We start from the raw sequence: 10,965 nt of genomic DNA, 5'->3' as shown, positions 1-10,965 counted from the left end.
TCATTCGAGGGACCTGGGAAGGGAAAGGGAACAGGAATTGGTATGTATCGTATACACGCTGTACCGTACCAGACCGTAATCCACGGGGCTCAGAAGAGCAACTTCCGTTTCGCTCCATCCCGCTTGCTCTCGTGTGGTGAGTGTTCAACTAGAGGAGACTAGGTGTCTAATAATTCGTGACTAGACTGTTGCTTAAACACTCTAGACCTGCATATCATTTCTCCAGCCCTCGACCCTTTTGTTGCCATGTTGCCTAATTCCAATTCATAGATCGAAATCAGGGGAAGGAGAAAAGGCTGTTTGTTGCTCAGGGGCGGGCTGCGAATTGTGATATTCAGGAGGATTGGGGATTTTGTTGTGCAATCAACCAATCCTCCTGTTTTGTCCTTTCCCCAGCTTTGGAGAGGCTCAATGCGACCAGGGAAAACGCAACAACAGCTGTCATCTGGGTTTGATGCACCTGGCGCGTGGTCAAATCTGACAGGCGACTGTTTCGAGTTGAATGGGCGGAAGTGGCTGGGAAAGAGACAAGAGGTGCAGTTTTCTTGCTGCTTCGCTCTTGTACTAGGTAGTTAGCTGTCATCTCGTCGTCTCGTTGGCTGATCGTCATAAAACCACCCCATCACATATATGTACCTATCAATCTGGACGCTGCGGCGGCTATTGTCCGAGCTGAGCCCTCGTTAACTTACTGCAAGAGGTAAGCAATACGACCGCGGATTCTCTATCCATCACATTGTGCCCTGGGCCTGTCGCGGGAGCACCGGCGGTTAGGTCCTCCGATCGTTATCCATCAGATTAACCAGCCGGTTATCCGCCTCCTAAGATCGTGCTTGTCGATATGTAGGGTCCATCAGCATCTACATATATCATCAACCGAGGCCTTGCGGTGAGAGAGACTTTTGTCAACATCTTTTTGGGTCCGGATGCCGGATTGCCGGGGCCCGATCCATCTGGTGCCTGATTATTAGACAAATGTGAATGGGGGAAGGGTGGGATAATCCTCGGGCCTCAACAAACATACTGTGACGAGGAAATAATCAATAAATCAATAATGATCAGTAATTATGCGCCAAGCGGAACAATTGTGACCAACCAGACTGACCGCAGGCGGAATCGGTGAATTTCTTTGACCGATTTGTGAGACCGTTGTGGATTAAGCGAAATTGGAGATGGGAGATCCACTGCTTCCTGTTGGTCGGCCGTGAATCTATCTATGGGGACCACTGGGTTGGGCGCATCGCGGAGGAGGTGAGAATGGCTGGGTTTGTTGTTCTTGAAGCAAAGCAGAATGCTTCTTTACTTCTATCTGAGACCTATAGATCGGAGTCAGACCATCGTCAGTACTCCGTAGAAGGTACCAGAGTCAGAGTTATAGTAGTGTCTAACTGTCGCATACCTGTCTGCGCACAGCTCTCCTACTGCACCGCGTCAACTTCTTCTCCGCATGCTCAATTTATATTGAGTTGGATGGTTGAGAAGATGACAAGTGACTATTCAGGAACCGGAATCAACTAGCTTTGGTCGAGGCGTGCTGTGGTGGTGCTGTGGTGGTGCTGTGGTGGTGTAGACTACTGTAGCTTCAAGCCCGCCCCGATCCGTAGTTCGGTATTTGCGGCCTCCGTCTTCCGAGCAGAAATTTTCTGCGTTGATTTTTTTTTTCTCTTTCCTTTTTGGAATAGGCAGCGACCCTGGTTTCTCAGGCACTTCCGAGGCTGACCACCGAAACTAAACACTAAAGGGGTATGGGCGGTAAAATTAAACGCCTTGAAAGTGTTAGGACACGGCCAGTGGTGACGACATGATACGGGGCCAAACTGGTAATACGAGTACGACATTACTGCCTTACGGCGTACCCGTCGTGGTCCGTCGCCCCGTCCAAGTCCCAGTCCCAGTCCCAGTCCCAGTCCCAGTCTCACCTTCACTCGCTCGCTCGCTCACTCAGTACTATTAGTACTACTACTCATTCCCAAAGCAAAACCACCTGCAAAATCCTCAGATTCCCTGTCTCATTGTTTCCTCCTCTTCCTTTCTCCTCTTCTCTTCCTCTTTACTACAACCCTTCTCTGCCTCTTTTCCTATCCACCTATTGTCTCTCTCCTACTCTCTCCTCTGTTTATCCTCCCATCCCTCCGGTTCCCGCGGCCATCTTTGCGCCCCTCGCGACTAATCTCCTCGTTCTCGGTCCACTGTCTCTCTATCGCCCTTACTGTTCGTCCGCCTTGCGTCAGAGAAGCCCTTGCCAACGTGACCTCCCCGAACATCCTCGTTTGGCCGCTGGAGACCGGAGCCCGCGCTCCCCACGTCGTTGCTATAACTCAATTTCAATTCTCCGCTTGTCGGAGCAAACCAGCAGCGATCGTAACGTCCTGTTCCAGGGTCCTTTCTCCCTCTGACTCCTGTCCGTCACGTTGACGCCGAGACAACACCACGCCATCCCCTCCCCTTTCCCGTCAGCTTCGCCTCGAACCTCTATCCTTTACTTGCGCCTTGGCCTCTGGCAACTTCGCACGACGAACACAGAAGAGATTCATTCGGCCATTCCATAGAGTCTCTTCGTTCCGAGACTAGCCGCCGAGATGAATAGTTCCCTTCCTTCGTGGAAGGACCGCACGCAGAACCAGTTCGGCAAGCTTCAGATCCAAGTACCATGGCGCTCTATCCAATTGCTGGTCCCGCATCGCATGCGACGGAAGATTCGTTCGAAGCTGCGCAGCAGGCTTTCTCCGACCTCATCGATTTCAACACTGCAGACCTCCTTCTCGCCCGTCGATACCCTACGGTCACTGCAAAGCCATCGGTGGACACTATATGACTTCCAGTATTTGCTCTTGCTGATCATCGGGATTTTCTCCCTCAGCATGATGGGTGCCCCTGGTCCCTTGGCCAAAACAGCCGTCTTCACGCTACTCCTGATCTCGCTGCTGCTCCCGATCACCCGCCAATTCTTTCTTCCTTTCCTGCCCATCGCGGGTTGGCTTATCTTCTTCTACGCCTGCCAGTAAGTGCTCCTACAGGTCTTGGCCCTGCATCTGGCACCACCAGACGGCGAACAATGACTGACTTTTCCCGCTATAGGTTCATTCCAAGTGATTGGCGCCCAGCGATCTGGGTCCGCGTGCTTCCGGCCCTGGAGAATATCTTATATGGGGCAAACATTAGCAACATTCTGTCTGCTCACCAGAATGTTGTTCTTGATGTGCTTGCATGGATTCCCTACGGCCTGTGCCACTACGGTGCGCCGTTCGTCTGCTCGCTCATCATGTTCATCTTCGGTCCCCCGGGCACCGTTCCACTTTTCGCCCGTACCTTTGGTTACATCAGCATGACTGCAGTTGCTATTCAGCTCTTCTTCCCATGCTCTCCTCCGTGGTACGAGAACTTGTACGGTCTGGCACCGGCCGATTACTCGATGCCTGGTAACCCTGCTGGTCTCGCCCGCATCGACAAGCTCCTTGGAATCGACCTGTACACTTCGGGCTTCAGACAATCTCCCGTCGTGTTCGGCGCCTTCCCCTCTCTGCACGCGGCGGACTCAACGTTGGCCGCTTTGTTCATGAGCCATGTTTTCCCCCGCTTGAAACCTTTGTTCGTCACCTATACTCTGTGGATGTGGTGGGCGACGATGTACTTGTCGCACCACTATGCAGTGGACTTGGTTGGTGGTGGTCTGCTGGCCACGGTCGCGTTCTACTTCGCCAAGACCCGATTTCTCCCGCGCGTCCAGAGCGATAAGACCTACCGCTGGGATTACGACTACATCGAGATCGGTGACTCAGCTCGCGCATATGGATACGACCTGGCTAGTTTCGATGGCGACTTCAATCTCGACAGCGATGAATGGACGGTTGGATCCTCATCCTCCGTCTCTTCTGGCTCCCTGAGCCCTGTCGATGACCATTATACTTGGGAGGGAGAGTCTCTGGCCTCCCCGGTCACCGACATTGAAGCCGGAAGACATGTTATCAGCCCTTGATAAGCTCTCGTCTCGACTTCTCGCAAACCTCACACTGCATATAGCATTCGCTTCTTGCATCTATTTAACGATTGGCGTTCTAACATTTGACGACATGCTGGTTTTATTGCATTGAGCCAATTTCGACACATACATCTTTAATACCGACCGCCTTGCTTCAGCCCTCGCCGGGCTTTTCAGTCAGTGTTCAATCGAACTCTCGTCTGACTGAAAGTGTGGGGAGTCATCACCCGATGACTTCTCTTTCCGCCTCACTGTACCATCACCGCAATAATTTGGCTGCGTAATGAATTCCTCCAGCCTACTATCGGAGCTCCGTCGATAATCTTAATACGGAAGGCCCAAGGCGATCTCTTTTCGGACCGCGCTGGGGTCTTACCTGCGACGCTCGCTTTGGGGAGCCTTTCTGGGATTTCTCAGAACGCCCCCATTCGCTTCGACCTCACTTTTTGTCATTCGCTGTTCGTCAGCTGGTCGAGCTTTACCTTTATTTCACCTTCCGCTCGGCCAGGTACATAGACTTTTATCAATTCGTGTCGATCGCTCACACCATTGGCGCCTGGGTTTTGAGACCATTCAATGAAAGAAAAGTTGATTGGAGGCGCTCTCACTCGCTTCCCCGTTTGCACTTGATTCGCTATGCATCACAAAGGATGCAACGCTGTTTAATGACCCTTTTTTGCATTGGCATATAGACAGAGGGGCTATGACAAAACCTCTTGCTCTCAGGCCGTTGCCACTGCCCTGAGACACATGTTGTCTGTTGTATGAGGAGAGAGGACCTGTTTGGTTTTATTTTCCAGGTTGGATTGGCAAGGAGAACCCCTCGACGCAAGGAAAATTGTCGCGAGGACCTGCATATATGGTGGCGGAGAATTATCACTTTCTATTTTTCGTCTGTGCCCGCTTTCGTCCGCACGTGGGAGGTGGAAAACTGCTATGCTTTTTTCATGCTGCTGTGGAGGAGGAAGAAACAACTTGCATAATTCCAGTGAAGCCAGTCCAAGTCCTGACGCAACACACATACACGCGCACATTTTCCCTTACCCCTGCTCTCACACTATTTTTAAAAACTCCCTTCAACCTCATCCTCATCCTCATGGGGTGTGTGAGTATGTGTCAGTGCGTCAGCAAAGGGTTTACTGAGAATCAAAACAAGAATTTTGTTACCTCTCTGCAGTTCCAGCACGAGCTTCAGTTGCCAGGCATTATTAATTATAATTATTTTCAAACCAGGCAGTGTTATGATTTATGAAACCCACTTCAAACCAAACTTTGTGTTTATATTGTATATCAAAACAAAACTTCCTTTCCCCTTTGAATTGAATCATTCTCCGTAATGGAGTGTATGTATCTGTGTGAGTGCTCGTTTGAGTATGTACATCTATACCACTGGTGTTGGAGCCTCTTATAGACAATACTCTTCATACCTCCTTGAAGATCTATGGTCGGGCACCAGGGGCACGGACCGGCCAAGTATCTCCCTTCACCCACCAACCTCATAAGGGAATAATACTAGATAATAATGCTGCATAATTCATGGGATGTCATTGCACATATCTCATCATCTTTTTTTTTTCTGGGATTTCCTTCTTTTCTCTATCATGGAGTCATGGAAATAAGGGCAGTCTTCTTTGATGCATCATAAAATAGATTGAGAAATGTGTATAATGCAGTGTAAGAATAATCGGATTGATGTCGGTTATTTGATGCTTGGGGAGTGTGTTTCGTGGTAGATAACTAAGATCTCATGACGGGAAAAGGAAAAGAAAAGAAAAATCAGTAGACGCTTCCTCTGATGCTTTGGTCTTCGCGGCGTTGGGCTTCTAGGGTGTCGTCTTCGTCCTCGTCCTCGACTTTGGGGTTCATGGGAGTAGTATCAGTTTGGTCATTAGGGTCGTCTGCGTGCTCGTGCTCGGGTTCGTTAGTCTGATTACTGCCTTCGTGGACGTGCTGAGACTGGTCCGCCTGGCAGGTTGCGCATTGCTCGGAAAAATACTCGTCATGGTCTTCGTCGTCGTTGTCGTCATCGTGGTTGTCGGGTTGTTGCTGATGCGGCTGCAGTTGATGTTGGGTGAGGATGTTGGCTACGCGCTTCGCTTGGATGGCTCGACGACCGCTGGAGGTGGTGGAATGATGAGGATGGCGGTGGTAATTGTGAGAACGGGTGCGACGAGGTCGATCGCTCTGTCGGCTGCTGCTCTCGTCGTCGCCGTCGTTGCCGAGATCCTGAGATGGTTTGCGAGAGGGGTCCGGGCGATGGCTGTGGTGGTGATGGTGTTGGTGGGGATAGAGGTAATTGGAAGTGGAGGCGGAGCGCGGACGGGCTTCTGGAGCCGACTGAGTGGGTTCATGCTGGTGCTCATGGCTCGGGTGGTGGTGGTGGTGGTGGTGGTGGTGGTGCTGATATTCGTGTTTCTCATCCCGCTCGTCCTCAGAGGGTGCAAGGCTGTTCGCTCCGCTCAGGGAGCCTCCGCCGTCACGGCCGACCAGGTGGATGTAAGCGTAAGTGGAGCGGGGTGGGTGAAGGAGGTGGTCTTCGCTGTCGCGATGGAAGTGCCGGAGGTCTGGCCGGCGCGGGACTGAATTTGAGCTGGGGCTGGGGCTGGAGCGGGTTGATGAGGGGAATGGTTGGTCGGATGATTGACTTGTGTCAGTCAAGGCAATGGCTTTGGTTCGGATGGGCAGTGCCTTATCCAAGGTCGCGCTTGAGACCTCGAGTTCTAGTTGCGTGCCATGAAACTCGTACTTCGGCAAAGGAGCAGGATGTGTTCTCTCTAAAGGGCGAACATCCCTTGATCGATCTCCAAGTGCTGGCTCGGGGGCTGCGATCATATGTGGTTCTCCATGCGTGGCCGAGTCTTTCGAGGTTGTAGTTGGAGAAGCATCGTGGTCAGCTTTAGTCTTGTCGGAGTTGTCCGTGGGATCGCTTGTCTTCCTGGAGACGGGGGACGAAGTGTCCACGTGAAGCTTGGGTTGTTCTGATCCGTATGCTCGAGCTGAACGCAAGGAATCTCCTCTTCGAATTCCGTGATTACACCCCTCGGGACAGCCACCCCACTTGCGTCTAACCGGTACCGACGTTGTCTCCGACGGCGTTGCGGGCTGTGCAGGGCTGAGGCCTTTCGCTGCACGTTCGTGTTGCCGTTCCAGCTCTTTTTCCTTGCGCAGATCGGACCAAGTCCGGAGCTGATTTTGCAGGACATATTTACCATTATCTGGATTGAGTTTCAAAATAACAAACTCGCAATGGTTGATGTTCCGTAGATCCTCAAAGTATTCCACGCTCCAATGGTACCATTTCATGAGAAACACTCTCGTCATCAAGCCATGCGTAACCAGCACGCAGACACTAGCAAAGTCGTCCTCTCCGAACAGGCGCCAAAGCGATTCGTTGAACCCACTGACACGGTCGTAGGCGTCCGCGGCAGACTCACCGTTGGGTATCCGGTAGAAAAAGTGTCCATAATCAGCTCTTTCCAGCCACATTCGTTCCATCTCGGCCGAACAAGGCTGGAAATTGCCAAAGTCCTGCTCGCGCAACCGAGGCTCCTCATAGACCTTAATTGTATGCCGCGGGAACGGGGATGGGGATGGCGAGTCCGAAGTCAAGGACTGAAGAATGCCCTCCGTGGTTTCACGTGTGCGACGATAGGGAGATGTGAAGAAGTGTATCGTGTCATCTGGTCGGAGGAGGGCGCGTAATTTGCTTCCTGCTTCTAGAGCCTGGCGATGTCCTTCCGGGGTCAGTTTAACCCGATGGTCCGGGATGGTCTGATGAATCTCGCGGTTCTTGTTCCCTTCTGATTGAGCATGTCGGATCAAGATGATCATCTGTGAAACAGGTGAGCGACAGAAGTGGGATCACCATCGAGGGGCTGTGACACTTACCCGCGGCTTGCCCATGTTTGTTGTTTTGGCATGCGGTGGTGTGGTGTACAATTGATGTGGGGATACGAGGCGAGGTACAGGACAATCGCAGCGGACTGTAACGGCGGGTAGTGAAACAAAAAAAATGCACCCACTGACTGGTCAATTTCCCGAGAAGCTCGTGGCTTGCGAATCGATGTAGGTTTGTCTTTCGAGAATCGATCGATGGGAGAATCTAGAAAATGAGTTGTTGAGGAGAACGAGGATTTGCAAATGCGGCGGGACCATTGGAGGAACCTGGGGATTGCCTGATCAAGTTAGCGCAGTCCAGTGATGTCAGTGTCCTGGTTAGTCAGCAACGGCCAGCTCAGGCACAATTCATCATTGTATACTAGAACATGGCCCCAGCTAGTACTAGATATTCTACACCTGGCAGCCTCCTTGGATCTTGATCTTGGTCTTCTCGGAGCTGATGAAGTGTTAAAGCTCATGAAACTATCGGTTCTCATGTCTTAGTCAATCGATCAGCAAGCAACTCATTGCTTGATGTCATTTTGATAATCATCCTCCTTATACTCCGTACATGGTTTATCTTTGGTTTTCTCGTTGGCGCTTTTTCTACGTATCAGTTGACATTGAGTTCGCGTCAGACTTCGTAGACATTTAGCATCGTAAGATATAGTCATCTTTATCCACCATTGCGTCTGAAAGAATGCCAGAGGTGACTTCATTGAGGGACTATAAATTGCGCGACGAATCCGACTTTCTTGCTTGCTTGCCCTCTTCCACCTAGATTACAGGAGCATGATTGTGGTAAGGATTTGATCCCATTCCAGTTCTCTCCCGTTTCCGGGAAGGACGACACTATGTGGGGAACAGTGTGGCAGACAGTACGTACCTCCATCATGGATACTACATAGTATGTATCCTCCCCGCAACAGACTAAGCCTGGGCTGGCCAGTGACCCGCCAAGGCGGCATGCCGTGCCAATCCGTTCTCCGTCGCAAACCACTGCAAAGCTGGCCAGTTTCTCCTGTTTAGGTGACTTAGCTTCACTGTTTCAACTTCACAGACTCTCCCACAACTCTCCTTCCTTTCTTCGTCTCTGGGATCGGGTGAAAGCAGTCATGACCGATTATCTTTACGAGCTCCTGGCGCCTCAGCTGGGCCCAACCACCAATGCTCCTTCCGATCTTCGCTCCCCGGAGCACAATCCCACCACAGCCAAATACCTCAATCGTCTACCAACCCTCTCCCTTCAAGCATTACAGACGACAGAGCCTCAATCCTTAACGCAGTCCTCCCACTCGACCCTTTTGTCCCTCCAAGCGCTCTCCAACCGTTCTCACAAAGCCTTCGTGACCTCCGCGGACCATTTGTCCCACCTTCGCACAACTATCCCCCAGTTGACCCGCGACGCCCAAGCACTACGAGATTCAGTCCCCAAACTCGACGAGGAAGCAGTTCTATTCTCTTCGAAATATAGCCGAGCAACCGAGAATGTATCCCTCGAGCGACGGAAGAAAGTCATGCAATTGGCAAGAAATGTGGACCGACTCTCGGACATTTTGGAGCTGCCAACTTTGCTTTCTACAGCCGTGTCATCCGCCGCGGCAAGCTCAGGTGGTACAGGGAGCTCGGCCTCGACCACATACTCGACTGCACTGGATCTCTACGCGCACATCAAGAGACTACAGACTTTGTATCCGGATTCCCCTCTCATCAAAGACGTGGTCATGCAGGCCGATGAAGCGATGAAGGACATGACTTCCAATCTGCTTGCTGGGCTTCGGATGCAGAATCTGCGGCTAGCCGCGGCAATGAGGACCGTTGGCTGGCTGCGGCGAGTGGCGCCCGAGTTGGAAAACTTATACAATGACAGAGGGGCTACTTCCGGTGAGGGTGCCTTGGGTGCAGTGTTCTTGATCTGTAGACTGGCAAATCTGGTGTCAATGCTGGAAGCCCTGGATCCTTTGCGAGAGTTGGCCGAGCAGGAGACGCAGCGCAGACTTCACAAGACTGACAAACAAATCAGTGTGACCGGCACTTGGTCAGATGGTCACCAGACGGAGAAATACTTGAAACGATATATTGAGATTTTCCGCGAACAAAGTTTCGCCATTGTCTCCTTATACAAGAACATTTTCTCTCCTGACCAGTCCGAGTCTGAATTGGCCGTTGCCGGTCTACGTGGAATCGATAGTCGAGTCAAGGCGGTAGCCTCGAAGTCAGCCCGTGCAGAAATCCCCTTTCAACGTCTTCCGTCCGCCTTGGCCACTTTTCCCATGCAGCTGGTCAAATTACTCGCGGATACGTTGCGCACGTATCTTCCTAATGTTCGCGACAAGAGCTCGCGCGAAAGTCTCTTGACCCAGGTCCTGTATTGTGCAGCTAGCCTTGGCCGACTTGGGGGCGATTTTGGAATGATCCTTACGGAGTTGGGAGACGAGCAGGACGAAGACGACGATGATGATGATGATGATGATGATTTAGCCTACGAATGGGAGGAGGTGACACGGAAACACCGAGCCTTGGCAGGGCGGTTGGAGCAGCTGACTGGGGGTGGTACAACCACAGGGCCTTCTTCCAAAGGGACCTTGCGAGTAGCATCGCCAGCTTAGTGAGGGACTGGGGCGATTGAACAGCAGAGTGACAAAGAGCGTACTGTAAGGAACTTGCCAGCGAAGCTGCCAGCCAACAAACAAACACACAAACAAACAAAACCAACAAATCGGCCATTGTCAGTGTCATTGTCAGTGTCATTGAAGGTGAAGAAGGGATGATGAGCGTCTTTTGTTCCTCAATAAGGGAAGTCAGGACACCCGGGGATTGCTAACCCGTTAAGGCATGGCATCCGCCGTCCAACACTGTCTGGACCATTCATCCATCCATTCATCCGTCATCCTCCCTTCCTCGCTTCCTCGCTCCCTCACTCTCCCTCCTCTCTCTTGTCTCCCCCATCCCTTTCGACAACCTTCAGACCACTCTTCCTCATTGACTCTATACGCCTCTTGTCACCTCCGAACCCCCCTGACGCTTCTCTTCGAGACTCCTTCTTTGCGACCGGTGCTGGTTTCCGGTTATTGATCTATCCTTCTCCCCCCCCCCGGCGCTGCTGC

At 51.8% G+C, this 10,965-nt stretch overlaps 3 protein-coding genes across 3 annotated transcripts; 2 read left to right on the top strand and 1 right to left on the bottom strand.

The window, feature by feature from the left end:
- The first annotated feature begins 2,497 nt into the window (after positions 1-2,497).
- BO95DRAFT_160280 (phosphatase PAP2 family protein) lies at positions 2,498-4,407 on the top strand. The gene is made up of 2 exons (XM_025580728.1): positions 2,498-3,001; positions 3,079-4,407. Exons 1-2 carry the CDS (start codon positions 2,580-2,582, stop codon positions 3,974-3,976), a joined length of 1,320 nt encoding a protein of 439 aa, XP_025447244.1. The 5' UTR covers positions 2,498-2,579; the 3' UTR covers positions 3,977-4,407.
- A 1,348-nt stretch (positions 4,408-5,755) lies between these two features.
- Positions 5,756-7,810, bottom strand: BO95DRAFT_351881 (acid phosphatase DET1; the record flags this gene model as incomplete). The annotated part of the gene is made up of 4 exons (XM_025582100.1): positions 5,756-5,916; positions 6,091-6,170; positions 6,318-6,880; positions 6,941-7,810. 4 exons carry the CDS (start codon positions 7,808-7,810, stop codon positions 5,756-5,758), a joined length of 1,674 nt encoding a protein of 557 aa, XP_025447243.1.
- A 902-nt stretch (positions 7,811-8,712) lies between these two features.
- BO95DRAFT_498387 (Dor1-like family protein) lies at positions 8,713-10,580 on the top strand (the record flags this gene model as incomplete). Its single annotated transcript, XM_025590921.1, has 2 exons — positions 8,713-8,736; positions 8,788-10,580. 2 exons carry the CDS (start codon positions 8,713-8,715, stop codon positions 10,465-10,467), a joined length of 1,704 nt encoding a protein of 567 aa, XP_025447242.1. The 3' UTR covers positions 10,468-10,580.
- Positions 10,581-10,965: the final 385 nt, after the last annotated feature.

The sequence above is a fragment of the Aspergillus brunneoviolaceus genome, assembly GCF_003184695.1.
Source record: "Aspergillus brunneoviolaceus CBS 621.78 unplaced genomic scaffold BO95scaffold_4, whole genome shotgun sequence".
NCBI lineage: Eukaryota > Fungi > Ascomycota > Eurotiomycetes > Eurotiales > Aspergillaceae > Aspergillus > Aspergillus brunneoviolaceus.
Note: the sequence above shows the minus strand (reverse complement) of the source record. Positions and strands in the feature narration are given on the sequence as shown.